Here is a 24545-nt window from a genome sequence, read left to right as displayed (position 1 = left end):
ATTCTGGTGCACTTTTTCTCTTGTAATCGGTGGAGAAATGACTGAGCTACATCGTTTACAAGTTTGGGCCATCTATAACTGGTGGCCAAAATAGGCACCTTCCCAATTTGGCAGACTGGTGATGCTTTCCCGGATAGCTCAAACTTGTAAACGATGTAGCTCAGTCATTCCTCCACCGATTTACAAGAGAAAAAGTGCACCAGAATTGTATAGATATTCTCTATTCAAATGTATAAGAATATACAGTGTATTTCACTTTGGTGGCTATGCAACACCTATTAACCTAAGGTTGGATACTCAAGCTAATGGCTTCACAACAGATAGGATTTGAGTTTAGGTTTGCTAAGACGAAATCATCGATTACTATGTGGCTCTAATTCTGCGGAACCAGAATTTTAATTACTACCCCTTAACCATGTTAAAGTGCCGATTTTTGAGGCTATCTTGGCACAGGAGCCACAAACAAAATTTCTGGTTCTGTAGATCGATTGTAATTTAAATTCTAAGTAAAATCCTCTCGAAAATCATGTTTATACGTGCTGTGGTTGAAAAGTTATTAACCAATCTCTCCAGACTGCCATATTTGGCAGGGAGAACAGGCTGATTTCGCATTTTTGGAATAATAAACACAATTGCTACATGGAAAACTCTCTCAGTGGATTCAATCACATCATTCCTTCAAACCCATTGTAAAAAATATATTGAATTGGTGTTGTGGAAGGTACAAAGTCCATGTCTCAAGAAATTCGCCCTGTGATGCTCTGTCACAGCATGTCACTGGTCATCACACTTGGCAGGGATTGTTCAAGACCAGTGAGATGAAGGAGTGATGTTTCCTTAAGGAATGTCAATCAAAATTTATCTAGGATTGTAGGGGCTTGTAGGGACTGTCAGCAAGCAAAAGGTGTGAAACGACGTTGAGATGGGTTGCCAAATGTGACAGCATTTGTGACACAGGTCTACTGGTCAAATGAAAATCTCTCCTCAGTCTTGCCTCAGCTGACAGCCAAAAATGGGTGGACAACCTCTGTTCAAGACTCGAGAACTCAATATGCATTGACATCAATCCCTCGAGGAGAATATTTCTCAGATTTAAGTCGAACGAAATTTTGATGCTATTTCCCAATCAAGTAACTTGTGACTGTGTCATTGAGTCGTGTTGGGGCTGTTTCAACCAAAAACCATAGTTCTCAATAACTAGGCAAGATAAAACATTTTAAAGCCCTAGACAAGGGGGCCCCGGGATTTTAGAAACAACACAGGGTAGATTTTTTTTTGTAAGCCATCCGTGACGTCCCCCCCCCCATCGCTCCTTCTAAATAAGGTATGTTTTTGTCCAAAAAGGGTATGTTTTTCCCACCGCTCCTTTGAAGAAATTTCTGGCTGGTGGGCCGTGAACCCGTGAACCTTAAAATGAATAGCTGCTCCCTTTTCAGGTGTACAAATCCAGCTTTTTTTCACATTTACTTTTGCCATGCAAGTCTGAGCTCAGCAAGAAAACTGGGAGGGACAACAGATTTTTCATTTCCCTTACACACTGACTTCCATGGTAAGTTATTAACCGTTCAACTGCATTGGAGGTGCCACTGATGCATCTAGTGTTGCTACAGGGCCCCAAATATAGATTTTCGAAGCTTATGTACTAAATTTTTTTAAGGTGCCGGAGGTCCCCCCCCCCACCTACCTTGGGTCACAGGTCGACATCCCGGGGCCCCCTTGGCCCTAGATTGTGTAGTGTAAATAGTTCATCAGATTTTCTACAATTCAGTTTTTGAGCCATTGTTGTCTTGGCCAGTCCAAACACTTTGAGTGTGAAGAATCTACCACAATTGTCTTGTGGAGTAATCTGCTGCATTATCCAATCCCACTATTTCCTCTTTGTTGGCACACACTAAGTGCCAAGATCTGAGCACACAGATTCAGTTACCATCAACTGCACCAGGGCTTTATTCAAGATAAACACCCCCCCCCATTATTTTCTTCCTGTGTGAGGGATGTTATTCAGCCAATACAAATGTTTGTGTCACTGAACAGTTGATGACTGTACCCAGATAAGTTGTGGCTACTGCCTGCTACAGTGGAGAATCAAAAACTACCAGTGCAATGGATTTCACTGAGAAACTACTTATAAATTCACTGTTTCCTGATGATGCCATAGGCATAGGTCTAAAGCTTGTAAGCTTATGAATGCACAACAAATGGTATTATAAAAAAAAATTAAAAAGCTACTTCTGGGACTGTCCTTGTACAGTGATTGCTACACAGATCAGACGACGTTAGCTCAGTTTTGCATGTTTTCCCAAGACACTAACCAGACATGGTGAGAAGCCAAAAGGTTGGTGTACCCGAAGGCATATTGAGGAAATCAATCTCGCCAGTAAAGAGCGTCAAATTTGTTCCTCCAAGGGTGAACACACCTCCGGGTTCCTCGTCCTTGGCACTGGCATCACCGTTGAATCATGTAAGATAGAAGGCCATCTCAGAGGCAGACAGCTGGCTTCCTAAAGGCTGCCAAAATGGAGTCGATTTCGTGCTAACAATGGCAGGAAACGCCAGACCCATGAGTCCTGATGCTGAACCTTCAAGAAGGCCATTCGTGAGGCGGTCAACGGCCACTGGTCGACGTAAGAGAGTAAGCATCTGACAAACTGAACTCAGAGAAAGTAAACATACAAAATGTTTGGCTTCAAACGTTAAAGTTGCCCATGGAGACCACGTCTTGTGCTATTGTTCCAGCCACCGTGCCGGACCGTCGGGTGCGGTTTCTTGGAATCAGGGATCATAACGCTTGCGATGCGTATAGTATCGTCGTTGTCGTCGTCAAGAAGGGAGGGTGATAAAGGCGAGGTAGGTAGAGGCGTGCTCAGCGTACGTGAGATTGGTGGAGCTGACCCGATCGGCGTGGTGGGAGCGCAGAAACGATGCTTTGTGAGCCGTCCAATAGTAGCACGGATGCTCGTTTTTGACTTTTGGTGAAGCTGTTCACAGAAGTGCATGACATCAGCTTTATAGTAAGGAGTCAGGAGACGCAAAAAGGAAGCCAAAGGGACGAGGTCGAACCGAGACCTGGGACCCCATTTGCGATCAAACAGCCGTCTCGCTCAAGAGAAGAGTCCAATCGAAAAGTGGGAGAAACACGTACGTTGGACTATCCCCCAACTCCCCCAACTTCTTACCCATACTACCCGTCCACGACGCACCACCACCCGCCAAGACACCCAGTCCAGGGATAGACGAAGGGGGAGGAAGAGAACCTATCTCATTCACACCACCATTAATTTGAGAGTAGGGCGAAGCGGAAGCCCGCCTTGATGCGTGTATGAACATTGTCTTCGGCCACTCCCTGATCACAGCCCGCCTCTCAATAGCCGTGCGGAAAGGGAGGAGGCCATGAGTCTATACCTGCGTCTCCTTGGCCAACAACCTGCTCGTAACCTCTGAGCAGAAGAGCCGCATATGTAGGAAATGTGTCCACAGGCAAGGAGGGTAAGGCTGGGCCGTGTCTTGGCCACTAACTGATTCACGGGCGTGATGGACGCATATACGAATGCATATCCCTGGTAGTTGAGTGGCAAGACGTAGCCCGCCTTGGTTGATAGGACAAATCCAAGCCTTCGGTAATCTCTTCGACGGCAGTCTATCAGAGGGTGTCTTGCTGAGTTGATAGAATGAGAGCGAGCCCTAGGCTATGGCTCCTCGTCATACAACCAGCCCCCAATACCCTCCAGTAGCGTTGAAAAGCGCATCAACGCTGAACAACTCGGAGCTGATCCTTGATAAACTCCATAAACGACGACCTGCCTCGGCTGCCACTGGGTCAAGAGTGCCAGATAAGTGGGGAAGGGTGTAGCACCGGATTTCTAGAGGAGAGAGTCGTGTGCAATACCCCGAAGGAATCCATACACGGACCGCCTCGGTGTCGTACCCGGAAGACAGAGACACGTCAAAGAACTGCGCGTGCTGCCACCGCCAACACCAACACCAACCAAAACGTGGCAAGGCTCAGGCTCGATACTTGGTAACTCCCTGGACGACAACCTGCTATGACAAACTCTGGTTCAAGGGGGGTTTCCCGCCCTACACATTGCTCCGAAATCCACAGAGTAACAGAATTGCATGTTTAATAGGGGACCAGAGATGGGAAGGATGAGCGCGAGGAGGAGAAGCAGGGAGAGGGATGTGTAGTGATGAAGCTATAGTAGCATATACTACATGAGAGGAGGGCGTACTCCCACGTCTTGGTATCGGTAAGAGGAGGGCTGGTCAAAGAGCGGCGTGCTGCGAACGCCAACCGAATCATGGGCAGGGTGAACGTATAGGGCATGGGTGCGGTCGTTGGTAACTCTAAACAGATAGCCTCTCAATGAAGGGGACTAAAGAGCTTGGTTTGGGGATAAAAAGAAAGGAGAGCCCGGGGATGTTGGGCGTACAGGTTGCTTCTAAGACCTCCGGAGAAGGGGGGGCATTAAGCACGAGAGGGGATGCATATGCATAATGCCCTGGCAAAGTGGAGCGAACCATGGCCATTCTTCTGGACACCCCCGAATCAATGGATCGGATAACCGCATACACGAGGTTGTCAGCTCTGCTTTTAGAGGCTGGCCATATACAACGCAATCTCGTCATGCAGAGCGTGACTTCGAGCCCACAAAAATTGAAAATTGAACCAGAGCGACGTTATGGGGAGGAGAGTTGGGGCTGGTGGCCGTCGTTTGATGGTTCATAAGTGGCTTGTTCGGTCATACGAGGAACGGCAAAGATGGCGCAATTCCTCATCAACATCGTGAAGGCTTTACCAGTGGGGATAGGTTCATGGACGATAGTCTTGAGAAAACTTGGACAGGGCCCATCAGGTGAACAAGCGCTCGACGTTCAAGGCGTACAACGCCGATTCATAGTTGACGTTTGTCCTCCACATCCAATAATACGGCGACATGCGTGGCGCAAGCAAAGATCCAAGGAAAGGGCGAAAAAGTGTGAGAACAACGAACAAAGACCAAAAGAGAAAATTCCAACTCACTATTCAGCCAACGTCGATGGCCATCTCTCCTTCTCCAAGGGCAAACTCGTCCTCTGGAACTCCCGGTGTCTCCCCATAAAATCAGGATCGCCTCCCCACCGAACTGCTCCTGGACAACCCAGCTCCAACGTGCACAGACTGCTGGGTACCGCGTGCGCTTGAAGGCGAGCGTGCTTCGTTGTTCAAATTTGTCGAGCTTGAAGTGTAGTAGTCCGGGGTTGGGTCAGGTGAGCAATACGATATAGAACTTTGTCTCCTGGAGGCATTTCCTACGCTTGCCGATGTGCTTGGTGAGGGTGAAGACGTAGATGCGGATGATGGTGAGGTGATTGCTCCATCCGAGAGGTGGAGTGGTCGTGGACCGAGTGAGGCGGGTAGTATGTCTAGAGAGTGTCGTTTAGATTCGGTTGTTAAGAAGTAGGATGACGATGACGGCGTTGAGGATGTAGTTCGCGAACCGACTTCGGCGAACGCGAACGCGGACCGGGCACCTCAAAACAGAACCCTAACCCTCGCCATGGCCGTTGTCCAACGAGCCTGCCCATCGTAAATGTTTGGATTCTCTTTCCGGAAGCAACTCCCTTCAGAGCAGCCTGAAGCTCTCCAGTTCCAACCCCAACCCTTTCATCCAGCTGATGAACCAGCTCATCAGCCGCACATTGGTTGGCTGGACTCGCACAAAACATTGCCATTTGAAACGGCGTTTCTTGGTTTGGATAATCGGCACGAGGGTGACACGTAAGGAGGGAGGGAGTCGATGCCACCGCCATTTCATCTTCGACTTTGTTCTTGAAAGAACGGGCTTGAAGGACTAAGCAGCGGCTAGGCTCGAATCGAGGATGATGCAAACACCTTCCCTTTTGTATGTCACAATTCCGTAGAGTCGCGTCTGGAAACCCGATCGGAGCATCAGATGGTGAACGTGTGACCTTGAGAGTGGATGCATCAGCTGGGGGAAGTTGTGGGGAAGAGTCGTTGACGACGTGAATAAGAGAACTGAATAAAAGCGGGTTGAAAGTATACGGGAGGAGGGAAGAGGGAGGACGGAAGAGGGAGGAGGCGGGGAGGGAAGAAGGGGATGGTAAGAAGTCCCACCATCCGCTGTGTGGAGGCAAACAACGCCAACCGAGGAAAAACTCGTAAAACTCGCCCATCAAGACCTTATCACACCCTTCAATTACGACGATCGAACTAGGCCGGCTTTCAGCCAATGAAGGAGTAGTACATTCTGCTTTGGCTTGTGTTTGAGGGACCTTGTCTCTGCGATGGTTTAGGGATCGACTCGACGTGAAGATGCGCTGTGTAGTCTGGTCTGGTGCGAGTCCTGGTCGTCTTGTCGGTGGTGCAAGCCTCCCCCACGCTCGTTGCGTGAATCTCCACCATGTTTGTGGCTCAGCTCCCACCACCGCGTTGATCCTTCGTTCCTGATGTCTGCTCGCCTTGTCCATCGATGTCGTTGAAATTCGAAGACAGCGAAGAACCGCAGGCGTTAGGCGAGATTGAATCAGTCGCGCCGCTGTGCGCTGCGTGTAGCTTCCAACTGCCGCTTGACGTCGTTGTTTCCAATTGTGACGAGTGATCATGATAGCGCCAGCCAAGACTTCATCCTCCCGATCGCCTGCCGCTGTCGATACCTCAATCAGCTTTTCCGAAGATGAATAATGCGCCTAAGTGTACGTATATGCCGTCAAGAGGGATCACACAAAAAAGGTCGAGCCAAAGATACATACCAACTTTATCAACGAAACAAATCCTACGAAATGAGAAGTCAGCAAGACGGATCCAAGTTATGAAGGTGCGGGGAAGAATATCACCTCTTTGGCTTCGAAATTTGGCGTCTGGCATCGTATTTCCGTGTCCACGAGTGTAGCTAATGGGTTCATTGAGGAGATGTGTCCGCTGTGGAGGAAACTGTTCTGAAGGGAAGTACATATGTTGAGGGTGGTCTTGCACACCTAATACGAAGAAAACTGACCTCTGGATAGGGTTATGTAACTGAGTCTTGCGCAGAAACGTTTACGCCTCTTTGAACCGGGTTCCGAGCGCCAATAGGACAGGTGACAGAATTGTCGAGCTGGTCAACGTGTGGAGCGCGTTCGTTGCGCCCAAGTTCTCTTCCTTCCCACGCACATATCTGCTACACTTCCAACGTGAGCCAACCAAATGTCTGACCTCCAGGGCGCTCAGATTGTTGTTATAAGAGGCGGCAACATATATATTGCCGACAGGGTAAGTCAACCTCTGTGGTGCCTCTTCTCACAAGCTACAGTGCTTTGCATTGCCGTTTGCACAACGAGTTTTGGAAATCGTGTTTGTGTGTGTTGTACCGTGACCCTCAAATCAGGAAGTAAGAGACCGCTTACGGACGCAACATCCAACAAGGCCTGCAATCTCCTGCGGTGAACGCTGTTGCTCATCATGGCAAACAATGCTTCGCGCGCGCATCTCATCCGATACCTGAGGCGCAACAAAAGTTGGGTTTGAGAAATTCAAAATTCTCAAAGTCGTCCTGATGTGTGACAATCTGTGACGAACATACAAAACCAAACACAATTTTCGCAAATTCGGTGTGCAGACGGCAATGCAAAGCACTGTAATCAATTGGTATTTTGCACAGAACAAAACAGGAACCATTCAATTGAAATCCAGTGCAGGACACTCAAAACCGGCAGCCTCCACAAATTGGAGGTCTACCTCACTTCGCTTCGAATACCGGCAACATGCCAGCTAGAACGCTGCCCAATTTTGAAGACGACCCTCTCACCAATGCCATCAAGCCGCCACCAGACGAAACACCTGAAAAACGACATGGCCGATTGTGTTCGAGCAAGACGCGAAGGCCATCTCCGATTCAATTGACAAGGAGTTGGAATCACAACGCGCATCTGAGAGGAATGGGCAGAAACCGGTCAAGGTTCTTCTGCCTGGTGAGTCTCCCCTTCACCTCGAACGACGAGCGCAACTCATTGGAATCACAGGTCAAATTGAATCAGGTGGGCTGTTATCATGCCATTCTTCCACGGACCACATGGGATCTAATTCGCGCCATTGAGGCAAATCGACCACTTTGAAAAGTAGGCTTCGCCCTGACAACGGTTTATCCGCCCGCTGACGTCGTGCGAGGACAGATTTTCAGCTGCTTTACGAACCAAAGGCACGTTCCCTCAACACATTCAGATGTTCATACGCTGACCATTCACGACAGACCTTTCACACGGAAAGAGCGTCGTGGCGGGCAGTGATCCAACTCAACGTGGTTCGCTCAATCCACTTGATTTTCGATGCTATCTCAAAGGCAGAGGAAACCTCGTCTGGATCCCAGGATTTTGCAGTAGACCTGATAGCTTCCCCCGAGTTTTTGAAGCTTAAATTACGTCTAGCCCCCCTCCTTCAAGTCAGAGAGACCCTCATTCGCCGTCTTACGCCGGCTGGATCTAGTGAAACGGAGGCAACCTTACGAATCGGGAGAGATATGTCGTACTCCGAACGCACGAAAAACTACATGAAGGAGGTCACTATCAACTCCGCTGTGCAATGGAAAGGGTCGTTTGGACGCAGGGACGTAGGGCGCAGTAGCTTCGATACAGACAAGGCTATGAATTGGGAGGATGCTGATGACCCCGGTCGCATCCTACACGCTTGTTCTGAAGATATGATACGACTATGGGAAGACCCAATGACGAAGAAGTTCTAGGAGGCACAAAAACTTTGAGTCTGGGAGCTCACCGGATTGTACGCTGTTTTGTCGATTCCAGATGGCTTGATCGCTGACGTGACTATAGCTTTTTGGATGCTCTGGAACGAGTTACGGCTCCCCAATACATACCCACTGACGGTACGCCCCTTCCTATTGCCTATTTCCTCCTTCTCATGCCTGGGGTCCCCAGATGACATCCTGAAAGCACGCTTGAAAACGTTAGGCGTCACTGAGCATCGCTTTATTCTTTCCGGGAGTGAGTCACAATTATCCTGGGATTATGATTTACTCAACACACTCTCAGAGAATAACATCAGCAGGGATTGGCGCGTTTTCGACATTGGAGGACATAGATCACAGGTACTCTTTTTCCTCCTACAGCATTTTGTCTAATTGAATTGATGAATCGTTAGCGAGGTAAAAATCCACCTACCTTTCTCCCCTTCCAGGTCTTCTGATAGGCGGAAATAATCTCCACTATTGATAGCTGCATGGGTCCCGTACTTCGATGACACGGATGCTATCATCTTTCTTGCCCCAATCAGGTGAGGTCGATCGTTCCAAAATAGCAACATAACGGCAATTCGCTGATGATACTTCAGTTGCTTCGACCAAGTACTTGCGGAGGACCACAAAGTCAATAGACTGGTGCCTCATCTATACGTTCTCTATCTTTGTTCTGGACCCCTGACTCGCTCTCTACTTAGGAAGACTCAGTCAAACGTCTCGCACCCCCTTTTGAAGAACACCAACCTAGTCCTATTTTTGAACAAGATTGACATACTGCAGTCGAAACTGGCTTCTGGGATCAAAATAGCCGATTATGTGGTGTCTTACGGAGACCGTCCTAATGACTACGAACATGCATCGACCTGTTGCGTCATTTTGGCTTCATCCTCCCTCACTTGTGACTGACCCTGCTGATCATGAATACGACAGATCTGAGAAGAAAATTCTGTATGTGGTTCACCGAGACTTCTAGCTGGTTCTGCGCTCACAACAAATTTCAGCTGGTATTCTGAAGGAGAAATCGCCCCTTCCCCGCGTCTTTTATTGCCATTTCACGACGGTAACCGTATGTGCGCATCAACCTTTCACCTGAACGTCATCTCACAGCATTATAGGATACGAAATCTACGAAATACATCTTATCCAATCGTCAGTTGCTGCCTCATTCGCCAATACAGGTCACTGACGGTCAAACACAGTTAAGGATATGCTTATGAGGGACAATCTCACCAAAACGAACCTTATAGCCTGATACCACCCGCTCACCAACTAGTCTTACTATATATTTGTTGTAACGTTACCCTTGTAGTCTTGTAGATTTAGGATACCATGTAATGTATAACCGTTCTAAGGAGTCGCCTTCAATTCAAACTCTTCGTCAAGGTCCGTCATTGCAGAAGACGTGGCGTCAGGCGTCCAACTTGACAACCTTTCCCTTTGCCACCACAATCCTGGTCTACCAGCCCCATTATTCAATTCTCTTTCCCATCGCACCTCCATTTCCCCTTCAAGTACTCCATGAGTTCCCCCTAATGCTGAATTCCACACGGCCATGCCAATATTCTCGATCTGTTCGGCTTCAATCTCAGAAGCAGATTCTTGCAATGGTGGAACGTGTAGGAGAAAGAACGGTATCGGCGAGGACATAGCGCGTAGGAGAGTCGATTTGGTGAATGGAGATTCGGAAACCAGCAGAGCTACCACCGGGTCGAGGGTTGAAGGAGCCGTGGTAGGGTTTACCCAATGATGCTGGATTGAGGGTAGAAAGCGGTGAAGCACCCCTTCCAGTTCTCTGACATACTTCGGGCTTGTCTTCTTCTTTTCCGCTTTGCATTGACCAAGTACATGTATTCGCCGTCGTGGGGAGTTCGCAGAGCCGGATGGGTCAGGTAACCACCACCACCCAAGTAGGTCGATACCGCCATCTTCTTTTCCGCCAACTTGTCTCAGCGACATAGACATATTATCCCGCAGGAGTTTCAGTGACCGTTCCTCGAATGCCGTCCCCCGATGGACAGTAGAGAGTGGCTTTGAAGCCCAGTTAAGACTCGCCGAGAAGTTCCGCCTGGCCAACGAAGCACCGAACGTCGAATATGATGGTGTCATCGCACTGGGGGGTGCGAAGCTGTATTTTGTGAACGTTGGTGATTGGCTGATGAAGCTGAAGGCTGGCGAACACTGCAATGCGAGTTTCAATTTGTTTACTGGTCGGTACTCGAATGCTTACTTGGAAATAAAATAATACGTACGGGCGGCATTGCTCCGACACCTACTGCTGCTGCCCACGCCTTGCTTTCACAGGGGGTGACGTCGACCATTAAAACTACGTCCCCAGCTGGAACTGTCCTAGTTCCTAGTCCGTTATTCTTTCCTGGTAACACCGCTAGACGAGGATTTGAGGTACAGGGATGGCGATTGACGTTAGTCGGAATCATTGTTGTGATGACCACCTATCTGGTTTGGTAATCCTTCCCATTAAATTCTTTCCCTTTTCCAGATCTTTTGCCGGGCTGATTTTGTTGTGCATGGATAATACTTAGACATCATGGAAACATCATGTATCTTATTTGTATAGGATATTGGACAATGGAGACGTTATGTTTTTATTTGAATAGAAGAATATCAGACGTTAGGGCCTCTATAAGTGTTTGGATAATCAGTCAAAGGCAAAATCTTACTTGTATTTTGGGTGCGATAAATGGGTCAAGTTTCCATCAAAGATATTTATGTCACGAATCAGGATAAAAGGCGATGCGCCGTGGAGTCGGTGGAACGCGGTGCGGTGACGCGATCATGGGCCACTCCGCCCCAACCCCCGCTTGAATAAGACTTCGTTTATCGCTGAATGTTCTACATTTGTTTATACAGGTATCAAAATTCGACAAGAACTGATGTCAGGGGATAAAAGCTCCAGCGAAGAGGTTCATAAATCCGTAAAACCCCAATCGCCTCCTACAATGTGCAGCAGCATCAGCAGCTCATAGGTCTTTCAATGCCACTTCATCATCCGTCTTCAAACAGGAGGCGGCAATTGGCCCGACAATTTTGGGTTTGTTCCGCCTCAAATCGATGGAACTCAACTTGCGCAAAGGGGAGCGGATATGCGAGCTGTGTATGGTTGAGTACTCCACAGAGGCGCAAGGAGAGGCACTGAACAAAGGAGCAAGGAGAAAGCCTAGAGCTTTGACGGTTGAGGGGGACCGCGGCTGCAAGAAAGGGGATTCAGCTGAAAGGAGTAGGTCTTCCGTTTGAGGATTGAGCAACAACTAAATAGCGTTTGCCCTTATCTTTTTGCAAAGGGATAGTTGTCGTCGGCCCTCAGGATGTCACAGAAAGCTGGTGACGTGGATATTTTCTACAAAAGATGTCCGGTGTGCCTTCAATGAAGAGAAGTGATGGCGCTGTCCACGGTGAAGATGCTATGCGGGGAACGGTCGAGGATAGCCCATTGATAGCTTATATGGTATATTAGCAAAAGCCAAAACAGAAGGAGGAGTACTAGTTCACGTACGATTCTCGAGTGACCGCGGAGCCCATAATCCGCTCACGAGGGAGGGATCACATACTTCCCATCGTCCTACGCATCTCCAATCAACCAAAAACCACCTTGTTGATCAATCGTTCCTGATGTCTACTCACCTAGTCCCCTGATGGCGTTGAAATTCGAAGATAACGAAGAACCGCAGGCGTCAGGCGAGATTGACTTGGTCCTGCCGCTGTGCTGCGTCTAGCTTCCAACTGCCGCATGACGTCGTCGTTTTCCAATCGGGCGTGCTGTAGTAAGGTCAAAGGGTGACTCAGCTCCAATTTCTTGCTGGTCGGACTCGCCGATCTACCAGGCTAAGTCAACGCCACGACTTCTTCACTGTCTCCTTCAACTCGTCCTCGGTCTTTTCCTTCGGGTCTGATCCTTGGTAACTCCCTGGATGACAGCCTGCCATGGCAGACTCTTGTTTCAAGGGGGTTTCTCGGCCTACCGAAATCCAAAGAATAAGAGAATCACATGTGTGACAGGGGACCGGATATAGGAAGGAGGAGCGCGAGGAGGAGAGGGGGTGCAGTGATGAAGCAGCATATGCTGCATTGAGTCTTGGTATCGGTAAGACAAAGGCAGGTCAAAGAACGGGGCGTTCTGCCAACGCCAACCGAATCATGGGCAGGGTGAACGCATAGGGCACGGGTCCGATCGTTGGTAACTCTCTAAACAAGGACCTGCCTCGATACCCTCTCATTTAAGAGCTGGGTTTGACGGCAAAGAGAGAGGAGAGCCCGGGATTGTTGGGCGTACAAGTTGTTCCTAGAACCTCCGGAGAAGAAAGAGGCATTGGACACTGGAGGGAATGCATAAAGGACCCTCCTTGGTGAGGCAAGGATTAGAGCGAACAACTCTGGACACCAACCCGAATGCTCGGGTCGTACACAAGGTCGTAGGCTCTGCCTCTAGAGGCGGGCCATATACAACGCAATTGCGACATGCAGAGCGTGACTTTGAGCCCACGAAAATCGTATCAGAGCGCCGTTGTAAGGAGGCAAGATTTGAGGCTTGAAGGTCGTCGTTTGATAGTTCATGAGTGGCTTGTCGGGTCATACGAGAAAGGGCAAAGATGGCCCTATCCCTCCCCAACATCGCGAAGGCTTGTCCAACGGATGTAGGTTCGTGGAAGAGAGTCTGGGAAAAAAAGGAAGGGGCTCATCAGGTGAACAAGCGCTCAACGCGTACAACGCCGATTAATGGTTGACGTTTGTCCTTGATCCACATCCAGAAATACGACTAAGAAAGAAAGAAAAAAGAGCCAGAACAACGAAAAGAAGAACACCAACTCACTTTTCAGCCAACGTCAACGGCGGCCTCTCCTTCTCCTTTTCCAAGGGCAAACTCATCCTCTGAATCTCCCCATGTCTCCCCTTCAAACCCGGGCTTCCCCTCCCCACCGAACTTCTCCTGGACAATCCAGCTCCAACATGTCCAGACTGCGTACCGCGTCCACTTAAAGACGAGCGTGCCGCGTTGTTTAGATTCATCGATCTTGAAGTGTAGTAGTCCAAGGTGCAGTCAAGGGAGCAATACGATATGGAGCTTTGTCTCCTCGAGGTTTTTCCTATGCCTGCCGTTGTGCTTGTTGAGGGTGAGGAAGCAAATGCGGATGATGATGTGGCTATTCCATCTAGAAGGTGGAGTGGTCGTGGACCGAGTGAGGCGGGTAGTCGTTTAGATGGGGTCGTTGATGAGTATGATGACGATGGCGACGTTGTGCAGAATGTCTTCGCTTCTGGGCCAAACGTTCACGAACGAACTTGGGCGAACGAAAGGGAACCCTAATCCTCGGCTCTCGGTACAACCTCCCTCTTTCTGAAGGCAAATGCCTTCAGCGTAGCCCGAAGCTCTCAGTTCCAACCCCAACCCTTTCGTCCAGCTGAGGAACCAATTCATCAGCCGAACACTGGTTGGCTGAGCTCGTGCAAAATATTGTCTATGGAACCGCGTTTCGTGAGTTTGATAGATGCCATGAGGGTGACATGTAAGGAGGGAGGGAGTCACTGCTACCACCATTCCATCCTCGACCTTGTTCTTGGAAGAACGGGCTTGAAGACTGAGCAGCGGCACGGCTCCGATCGAGGACATGCAAACACCTGTCCTTTTGTATGCCACATGCCCATAGAGACGCGTCCCGAGACCCGATTGGAGCAGCAGATGGTGGACGTGTAACGTTGGGAGTGTATATGCATCAACTGGGGGAAGTTGTGGGGAAGTGGCATTAGCGACGTGAAGAAGAGAGTCAGAAAGTAGCCAAAAGAAGGGAAGAGGGGAGGAGGTGGGGATGGAACAAGAGGATGGTAAGAAGAGGGGTGGAGAGAAGAGGGGGGTTGGAAAGACTCCATCATCCGCTTTGTGAAGGGATCGATTCGACGTGAAGGTCCGCTGTGTAGTTTAGTCTGGTACGAGTCCCGGTCGTCTTGCTGGTGGTGCAAGCTTCCCCCACGCTCATTGCGTGAATCTACACCACGTTTGTGGCTCGAGCTCCCGCCACCGCATTGATCCCAAGTTCTTGATGTCTACTCGCCCAGTCCATTGACGGCGTTGAAATTCGAAGATGGCGAACAGCCGCAGACGTTAGACGAGATTGGATTGGTCCTGCTGCTGCGCCTAAGTGTGCGTATACATTGTCAGGAGGGATCACACAAAAAAAATCAAACATACGAACATTATTGAAGGAAATCGTCGGAGACGCTCTGCGTGGAGTACCCCGCGGCTGATCGAGGTGAAGGGTTGAGGGCAGGTGGAGACGGAGGAGTTGATTGGCTGTTCTGAGCAGTTGTTAGCACGTTCACATTGAGTGCGGGGGAGGGGAACGATGGGAGTAGACAGAGTGATGCAATACAGCCAGGGAAGGGAAGAACGAAGAGGGAGAGGTACTAACAAGTGGCAGTGCGAACCAAAACTTCAAGCGCTTCAAGCTTCCGATGATCTGCCCCTGCGCAGAAACGTTTACGCTTCTCTGAACCGGGTTCCGAGTGCCCACTGGGACAGGTGACAAAGAGCTGTGTTGAGCGCTTACCGGCAAAACGCGAACGATGCCTGATGGTCAACGTGTGGCGTTTGTTGCAAGCTGTCGCTTCTTCCCTTCGCCCACATCTGCTACACTTCCAATATGAGTGAAAACCATATCTTCCAAGGTGCTCAGAACTTCGTTATAAGAGGGGGCACATTCGTGGCTGGCGACAATGTAAGTGAAGCGCCCTCTTATCGCAAACTAATCATTCGGTATTTTGCACAGATCAATAACTACACTAGCGCTGGCAACAAAGCGACATCCGATGCAGCGATTCCCGAAAAACCAAACTCAAGTATTCGGTTCACGGGACGGACCGACGTTCTCGCAAAACTGAAGAAACATTTTACTGCCAAAAGAAACAATAAACTCCGCCCTCGAAAATTCTTTTTGTTGTATGGCATGGGGGGTATCGGGAAGACCCAGATTTGTTTGAGGTTCATTGAGGATATGTCTAACTAGTAAGTACCCCACCATATTACTTAGTCCCTATTTCTGATTGGTCCCCAGCTTTTCCCATGTTTTCTGGATTGATGCATCTTCAGTTGGTACAATCACTCAGGGACTGAAGGGAATCTGCAACCTTCCTGAGGCTCAGTCTTCTTCTCTGGATGGTTCACCTCAATCTGCTTTACAGTGGATTAGCTCTCTAAGAGGAAACTATGCACTGGTCTTTGATAATGCTGATAATCTGACAACTGAGGAACTTGAGCAATATTTTCCATTTGGGCTAGGAGGGAATATTCTGATAACTAGTCGCAACTCTGGCTTAAGACATTTGACTCTACATGAGAATTCTCTTGAGGTGAAAGAAATGGAAGGAAGTGATGCCATCTCTTTACTCTTAAAGGCTGCTTTCTTGAGTGAGTCTCAGGGAAACTTACAAGCTGAGGCTTCCAAAATTGTGAATGAGCTCTTTTGCATTCCTCTGGCCATTGATCAGGCTGGTGCTTTTATTGCTTTTGGGGGCAGAGACATAAGAGACTATCTTGATGAATATTCTCAACACAGAGAAAATTTATTATCTTACCCAGCTTTCAAAGGGGCATCAAAGTATAACAGAACTGTGTATGGGACTTGGGAGCTATCATTTGAAGAAATTCAGCAAAGAGCTAAAAGTGATGATTCTCGAGAAGCTGAGGCGGCTAAGAGTGCAATGTTTCTTCTGGCAATCTTTGCCTTCTTTCATTTTGATGGCATTACAGAAGAGATTTTTTCCTATGCTGCTACTCAGGAATATGGAGATAATGAGCAAAGGTCTGCCTTGCCTCTTGCAAGCTCCATAATAGACCGCACACTGCTTCAGCTTCATAACACAGGAAAATGGGATAATTACACCTTCAAAGAGGGGATTAGAGTATTACTGTCTTTTAGCCTGATCAAACTGGTTTCATTCAAAGGCATCTATACCATGCACCCACTTATTCATGCATGGGGAAGAGACAGAATGACCTCAGATGATAGACAGATATATTGTTTGATAGCATATGGAATGTTAGCTTGCTCTCTGCCAGAAGACTTCCATGAGCAGCCATATCAATTCAGGAGAATTTTGGTCACTCATTTGAGGGCCAATATACAGCACAGTGTAATGGCAAAGAAAGAACTGGCTGATAGATACTTCGATGATGCTCATGAAAAGTTTGGGAGACTGTTGAGCGAACAAGGGTATGACAGTGAGGCAGAGAAGTTTCAAATTCTGGTGCTGGATGCAAGAAGCAGAACTTTTGGTGAGGAGGACCCATATACAATCAGAGCCATGGGTGAACTTGCAACTACATACCAGAATTTAGGAAAATATGCAGATGCAGAGAAACTCAACATGAAAGCTCTAGATATGAGAAAGAGACTTCTTGGAGAAGATGACATAGCTACAATTTGGTCCATGGCTAATCTTGCAATGACATATGGGAGGCTAGGGAAATATGCAGATGCAGAGAAGCTTGAAATCAAAGTTCTAGATATGAGAAACAGACTTCTTGGAGAAGAGCACCCAAACACAATCTGGGCCATGAATAATCTTTCAAATACATATGGGAATCTAGGAAAATATGCAGATGCAGAGAAGCTTCAAAGCAGAGTTGTAGATATGAGAAACAAACTTCTTGGAGAAGAGCACCCAGATACAATTTGGGCCATGGGTGGTCTTGCAAATATATATAGCAGTCTAGGAAAATATGCAGATGCAGAGAAGCTTGAAATCAAAGTTCTAGATATGAGAAACAGACTTCTTGGAGAAGAACACCCTGACACAATTGATGCAATGGAAAATCTTGCAATAACATTTTACCATCAACAAAGATACACAGATGCAGTCAGGCTGGAAGCCCAAGTTGTGGATGTAAGAAAGAAGATTCTTGGAGAAGAACATCCAAAAACAATTCAAGCAGTGGCATCACTTGCACAAATTAGATCTCAAGCCAACACAGATGCTTCAGGAACTGAATCAAAGAAACAAGGTGAGTCTTATCTACTCTAGAATCTGGTCAATTCACATATTTACAATGTTAGTTCACCATTTTTCCACAATTGCAAGCAGGCTTTCCAAAATATTGAAGAGAAAGGTATTGCAATATTCCAACATTCCTCATTTTATAGATTCTTATTTGGTTTTTCAGTAGTTAGTGTAACATATCCATGGGGCCCTGCAGGCTACTTATGTAGTGGCATTGGCTTGTAATTATAGGAGCAAATTGAAAGTAATTGTATGTTTTTGCTAAACATTGAACATTGAAATGTCAATCATGGTGTCGTAAATGCTCCAAAAATATTCCCTAGAAGAGGGGTGCTGTGAGAACATATTCATGCAAACCCAGATTGAGAAAACCAGAAAGGTATGCCAGAGGCGAGAAATTGATAAAGGCAAGGTAGGTAGAGGCATGCTCAGCATACATGAGATTGGTGGAGCTGACCTGATTGGTGTGGTGAGTGCGTTCCATGCAGAGACAATGCTTTGTGAGATGTCCAATAGTAGCACAGATGCTTGTTTTTGACTTTTGGTGAAGCTGTATACAGAAATACATGACATCAACTTCACAGTAAGGAGCCAGGAGAGACAAAAAGAAGGCTAAAAGGATGAGGTTGAATAATCCCTTTTATGATTGAAAAGCCGTCTCACTCAAGAGAAGAGTCCAATTGATAAAATCGGAGAAACATGTACATAGGACTATCTCTCAACTCCCCCAACTTCTTACCCATACTACCCATCCACAATGCACCACCACCCACCAAGACACCCAGGCCAGGGATAGACAAAGGCAAGGGAAGCAAACCCATCCCATTCACACCACCCCCAAACCTGCCATTGGACTGTGCCGCATACCCATGTCCGTTTGTGTTGAGGGTCACCTGCATATTCCCATTCGTCTTTTCCCTGCCACTACTGCCACCCTCAAGCTTCGCAGTACCCTCAAGCTCAGGGAGTGGTGATGGTACCCTTGAGCTCCCTACTGAACTTGCAGTAGTGGTGTTTGCCGTCAACCCAGGCTCAATGGCTGACAGCCCACTGCTCCAATGCAGGGGGATGACATCCTTCGATTTCCACCAGCATACTTTGGCTCCCCCACTGGGGGTCAAGTCCAAGCTAGACGTGAAGGTCGCTTCATTGAACTCCTCCTCCTCATCAGGCTCTCCTTGCATTTGAGACTCCCCTGAATTGGGCTGCTGTGGCTCCACCACACCCTGTTGCCATTCTTTGTGCTTAAATGCAGGGTTCGGACTTATGGTTGGAGTAGCACCTGTGTCATGTACCATCAACTCTGGGGCCACACAAAAGTCATCACTTTCCCCAAGTGCCTCACCAACGTCATCATTTCCCAACTCCTTGCCACCTAAAGATGATGCAGCCATTGAGTTTGAGCACTGTAAATACTGCATCATCACTGCCATGAACCATCCCACACCCATGCCCTATGCCAAGACATCCCCAAGACAAACCCTTCACCATGATGCCTTGTTCCCCCATCCCAACCCTTTATTGTCTCACTACCTTGTGATTCCTTGTTCCCTTGTCTCCTCCCATCCTTATTGTACTTATTGTTCTTCCTTGGTTGCCTTGGTATCCTTCCCTTAGATATTTAGGTAGCTCGTCATGTACTCCCTACCTCATCCTTGATATTACAAATGCACCTCTGAGCTGTTTCTCTGTTCCTGGTCTCTCATCTCTGTCTCCCGGTTGAGCTCTGCTCTCAGTGATAGGCCATGTGGTTGAGCCTTGCTCCCATCTTGTTACTAACCTGGCAATGCCTCAGAGTCCAATTCAGTTTGTGATCTCACTTGTGTCCAATCCTTCGCCTCCCTGCCTCCCGCATTCTCCATATCTGATCTGATCTCCATTCTACTTACCTTTCCAACAACCCCTCATATGCCTCATTCTGCCCAGAACTCATCCTGCCACACACATATCTCTTTTCACCAACCCAACCAACTCTGACGTTATAGCCAACTCTGGCACTATAGCTCCTCCGGCATTGTTCCCAACTCTGAGTTCCTTGTCCATCTGCAAGTTACCTCTGCCGCAACCCATTTCTGCACCTTCATCAAACCCTCAGGTGCACGAGAGCTTCCCTCTTAGGATGGATCCTCACAGTCACACACAAGTAGACATAGGTGTCCCTATAGTACCATAAAAGTACAACTTGGTCAATTGTCCTATGGGTCATAGGTCTACCCAAATGGGCCCAATGAGCAACTAGACTATGGTGCTGTAGATTGGCCCAAAGGTGTAAAAACACCTAATGTTTATCATTGGGCCAAATGATGCCAGACATCTTAGGCAAAAATGGATGGTGAAATTAGGCGAAGGAGTTCCGAAATATATTATCTCCAGGGCATACACAATGTCATGGAAGTCTCAGGGATGTGCAGAATATTCAGAAAAACAATCCTGGTGTCCAGAGCATCACTTCTGACATCTGGAGGACATGCAAAAATGAATGAGTTTACAGAGTACAATATCCCATGGACCTGTATAAATATGCCAGGGATCAATGAAATGTTGAGGAGAACATCCCTGGCATCTATATATGTTCTGGGACAATGTGACGTCTCCATACTATTAACTTTGATATTTATGGGACATGCAAAAATGGCTCAGGTGTGAACTACATTATATAGAACATCCCACAGGACCATTAATATGATTATCCCAGGGAAATCAGGAAAAAATAATGTGGTAGCCATATAAATATCCAAGGGGAATGCAAAAAGTCTGGAGCAATAATCTGAACATTCACAGGACATTGAAAAGGCAAGGTTGGATGGCTGGACAAATGTTCTGGGAAAATGCAAAATGTCTGGAGCATTAATTTGAATAGACAGAGGACATCCAAAAAGCACCTGCATAAATGTTTTGGGAAAATGTGAAATGTCCAGACCAATAATTCAATTATCTATGGAACATCACAACAACAACCCTGGTAGTGGTATAAGTGTCCCAGGAAAATGCAAAATGTCGGAGCATTAGTTTCAATATACAGAGGACATCCAAAAAGCACCTGCATAAATGTTTTGGGAAAATGCAAGATGTCCAGACCAATAATTTGATTATCTATGGAACATCAGAACAACAACCCTGGTAGTGGTATAAGTGTCCGGAAAAATGCGAAATGTCCAGAGCATTAGTTTCAATATACAGAGGACATCCAAAAAGCACTTGCAGAAATGTTTTGGGGAAATGCAAAATGTCCAGACCAATAACTTGATTATCTATGGAACATCACAACAACAACCCTGGTAGTGGTATAAGTGTCCCAGAAAAATGCGAAAGTATTAGTTTCAATATACAGAGGACATCCAAAAAGCACCTGCATAAATGTTTTGGGAAAATGCAAGATGTCTGGACCAATAATTTGATTATCCACAGAACATCAGAACAACAACCCTGGTAGTGGTATAAGTGTCTCGGAAAAATGTGAAATGTCTGAAGCATTAGTTTCAATATACAGAGGACATCCAAAAAGCACTTGCAGAAATGTTTTGGGGAAATGCAAAATGTCCAGACCAATAACTTGATTATCTATGGAACATCAGAAGAACAACCATGGAGTGGTATGAATGTCCCAGAAGAATGCGAAATGTCTGGAGAATTAGTTTCAATATTCAGGGGACATCTGAAAACAACCCTGGATAGCCACATGAATGTTCTGGGAAAATCTGAGGTGTCCAGAGCAATGGGACATCAGAAAACAACCATGGTAGTTTTGTAAATGTCTGAAGAAAAAGCGAAATATCCAGAGCATTGATTTAAATACCCACAGGACATCCAAATAACACCCCCAGATGTCCCAGAAAAGTGCAAAATGTCTGGGGCATGACTTTTGATACCCAAAAGATGTCAAAAAAGCAACACTGGTGTCCATATAAATGTCCCAGACATGTGAAATCTATGGAGCACTGGTTTTAACATCCACAGGACATTAAAAGCAACCCTGGTATTGATATAAATGTCCTGGGAGAATTCAAAATCTCCTGGGCAATAATTTAAATACACTGGACCTCAAAAACAACCCTGGATGTCCCAAAAAAAATGCAAATATGTGGGGCATGAGCCGCATGACATTTAATATCCACAAGATGTCAGAAAAGCAGCCCTGGTGTCCATATAGGACTCTGGTTTCTAGTTGAATCTCCTGGGACAATGTGAAGGTCTTGAAATGAAGGGTACACTAGAGGTCTTTACCATCCCCCACGTAATCCATGTGGATTCCAGTGGCCCTCTTACCAGGCCAGATTGGCTGGCAGAATGCCCAGTCCACTGGAGTCCAGTCCAGTCCAGTCCAGTCCAGTCCACTGGACTCCCACTGGACTGCCAGCCACTTTCCTGAGTCCAGTCAGAGTCCAGTGGAGTCCAGTGGAGTCCAGTGGATTCCAGTCATTCCAGTATATTATTATTATTATATATGAATACTCCTAAAAAAGCGAAAATAGAGTATACAATAAACTTACATTTTAATGATCAATGAAAGGAAAGGTTATAATTTACATGTAGTGTGGGTCAGTGATAGCTGCAATAAGGATTTATGATTTTGTTCAGTCTGCAGGGTGAGGTCACGTGACTTACTTGAGGGCGTGCCATATCGTCACGTCTCCTGTTTGCGGCATGGTCACACCTCCGTGACCATCCCATTCCCTTCCACCACCACCACCTCTATCACTGCCCATGCCAACGCCGCCCACGTCAACGCCGCCCACATCAACGCCGCCCACGCCAACGCCGCCCACGCCCATGCCCACGCCAACGTGGAAGGACAGGCCAAGAACGAGGGACGGCGCCCATGACAGCCAGTACATCCAGAATTATGTATCAGATATAGTCTATTGACTAAGTCTACCTATGCATCACAGCAGTCAATTGACCAACCTTCCTAATCAGGAAGGTAGCCTTGCTGAGCTCCCTAGAGCCAGCCTTGGTGCTCACTGATTCCCACAGCTTGCTCACTGTTTTCAGGGTCCAAAAGCGCACTTCCAAATGTGGTTGTTTTCAGGGTCCAGGGCGCATTGCCAAATATGCAAATGTGCGCTTATCTAAAGGAAAAATAGCAATAAAATAGCAGAAAAATAAGAAAAAAATGGGGGATGGTGGTTATGATGGTAGGTTGTTTTCAGGGTCCAGGGGATGTCCAAATATGGTAATCTATCCAAACATGGCCAGAAAATACCCGAAAAATCAGAAAAAATTGGGGGATGGTGGTAATGATGTTGGGTTGTTTTCAGGGTCCAGGGGCTATGTCAAAATATGGTAATCTATCCAAAAATAGCCAGAAAATACCCGAAAAATCAGGAAAAATTGGAGGATGGTGATGATGATGTTGGGTTGTTTTCAGGGTCCAGGGTCTATCCAAATATGGTAATCTATTTAAAAATACTCGAAAAATCAGGAAACATTGGGGGATGGTGGTGATGATGTTGGGTTGTTTTCAGGGTTCAGGGTCTATTTCCAAATATGGTAATCTATCCAATGATAGCCAGATAATCACCAAAAAAATCAGAAAAAAATACAAATAGTTCCCACTGTTGATGATGATGTTCAGGTACTTTGTTCAGGGTTCAGGGCAACATCCAAATAAGGAAACTTCTTTGTTTCTGATGAAAAAATAACCAGAATATCAGAAAAAATGTAAATGGTGTAAGGGATGTCAGGCACTACTTTCAGGGTCCACTTCAGGGTCCACCCCAAAAGAAAAGCTCACCTTATTTGACCAAAAAGTGAAGAAAAACAAGATAAGAATGATTCTATCTGTCAGGGTCCATCTAATGGGGTGTTGGGATGGTGGTCACATGATCAATTACCAAAAATGGTCAAAAAACAAAAGTTGTAGTCCTATGCTGTAGCTTCCTGAATCTGTTTGAATTATGTTCTGAAGTGCTCCTGTTGTGGAGATATGATGTAAAATATTTTGAAAAGCACCGCATTTTTTGTTTTTTGTTTTTTGTGTTTTTCTCCATGAAAACAAAACCAAACAACATGATTTCAACACATTTAGAAAGCTAAAAGAAAGGGCTACAATTATTGTATTGTGGGAAAAATGACCAAAAAAGGAAGGTGCATGCCTTAAAAGGGAAACTGACACTGACAGACTACAAAGTTTACCAACAAACTACAAAAGACTACAACACAAAAAGTTAGACATAGACTACAAAGTTTACTGATAGACTACAAAAGACTACAAAAGTCAGACTTAGACTACAAAGTTTACTGACAAACTACAAAAGACTACAAAAGTCAGACTTAGACTACAAAGTTTACTGACAAACTACAAAAGACTACAGAAGTTGGACTTAGATTGCAAAGTTTACTGACAAACTACAAAAGACTACAAAAGTCAGACTTAGACTACAAAGTTTACTGCACTTCAGTCACCCAGTGCCAACTGACTATTAGTCATGCAAACTCCATGTAAGTTACATGACTAAATGTCATGGACCATATCTATATTCTAGATATATATGGGTCCTAGAAAGCCCTGAAATCTAAAATATATTTTTGACACATGGACCCTGAAATGTCACACAAAAATTATAATGTCTGTGTCACACCACCAAAATATATTTTGCAAGTGAAATGCAGTAAGGATATATTTTTGGTCAGTGGACCCTGAAATGTCACTGTCACACCTTAAAAATATATTTTTGCCCTGGCTTTGCCTTAGGATATATTTTGTGAAACAGATGTGGTAAGGATATATTTTTCTGGTCTGTAGTGGTGTCAGGGGTCTTAGTTTTAGCAAAAAAACTTGTGACTTTTTGCTGTCTGGGGTATATATTCTGG

The 24545-nt window shown here is 46.5% G+C and overlaps 5 protein-coding genes across 5 annotated transcripts; 1 reads left to right on the top strand and 4 right to left on the bottom strand.

Moving 5' to 3' along the window:
• Positions 1-2307: 2307 nt before the first annotated feature.
• LACBIDRAFT_299501 (uncharacterized protein) lies at positions 2308-2640 on the bottom strand (the record flags this gene model as incomplete). Its single annotated transcript, XM_001882337.1, has 2 exons — positions 2308-2440; positions 2492-2640. 2 exons carry the CDS (start codon positions 2638-2640, stop codon positions 2308-2310), a joined length of 282 nt encoding a protein of 93 aa, XP_001882372.1.
• A 5100-nt stretch (positions 2641-7740) lies between these two features.
• Positions 7741-9978, top strand: LACBIDRAFT_299500 (guanine nucleotide-binding protein alpha-4 subunit; the record flags this gene model as incomplete). Its single annotated transcript, XM_001882422.1, has 13 exons — positions 7741-7947; positions 7999-8073; positions 8157-8707; positions 8803-8855; positions 8908-8973; positions 9022-9077; positions 9131-9134; positions 9205-9262; positions 9320-9591; positions 9657-9674; positions 9728-9792; positions 9842-9875; positions 9926-9978. The coding sequence occupies 13 exons, from the start codon at positions 7741-7743 to the stop codon at positions 9976-9978; spliced, it is 1512 nt and encodes a 503-aa protein (XP_001882457.1).
• A 95-nt stretch (positions 9979-10073) lies between these two features.
• LACBIDRAFT_236162 (uncharacterized protein) lies at positions 10074-10832 on the bottom strand (the record flags this gene model as incomplete). Its single annotated transcript, XM_001882336.1, has 1 exon — positions 10074-10832. The coding sequence occupies one exon, from the start codon at positions 10830-10832 to the stop codon at positions 10074-10076; it is 759 nt and encodes a 252-aa protein (XP_001882371.1).
• Positions 10833-13454: 2622 nt separating this feature from the next.
• On the bottom strand, positions 13455-13748 carry LACBIDRAFT_299498 (uncharacterized protein; the record flags this gene model as incomplete). Its single annotated transcript, XM_001882335.1, has 2 exons — positions 13455-13497; positions 13552-13748. The coding sequence occupies 2 exons, from the start codon at positions 13746-13748 to the stop codon at positions 13455-13457; spliced, it is 240 nt and encodes a 79-aa protein (XP_001882370.1).
• Positions 13749-18391: 4643 nt separating this feature from the next.
• LACBIDRAFT_328432 (uncharacterized protein) lies at positions 18392-19802 on the bottom strand (the record flags this gene model as incomplete). Its single annotated transcript, XM_001882334.1, has 3 exons — positions 18392-19107; positions 19513-19613; positions 19678-19802. 3 exons carry the CDS (start codon positions 19800-19802, stop codon positions 18392-18394), a joined length of 942 nt encoding a protein of 313 aa, XP_001882369.1.
• Between the last annotated feature and the right edge of the window lie 4743 nt (positions 19803-24545).

This window comes from Laccaria bicolor, genomic scaffold (genome assembly GCF_000143565.1).
Source record: "Laccaria bicolor S238N-H82 LACBIscaffold_16 genomic scaffold, whole genome shotgun sequence".
Lineage (NCBI taxonomy): Eukaryota > Fungi > Basidiomycota > Agaricomycetes > Agaricales > Hydnangiaceae > Laccaria > Laccaria bicolor.
Note: the sequence above shows the minus strand (reverse complement) of the source record. Positions and strands in the feature narration are given on the sequence as shown.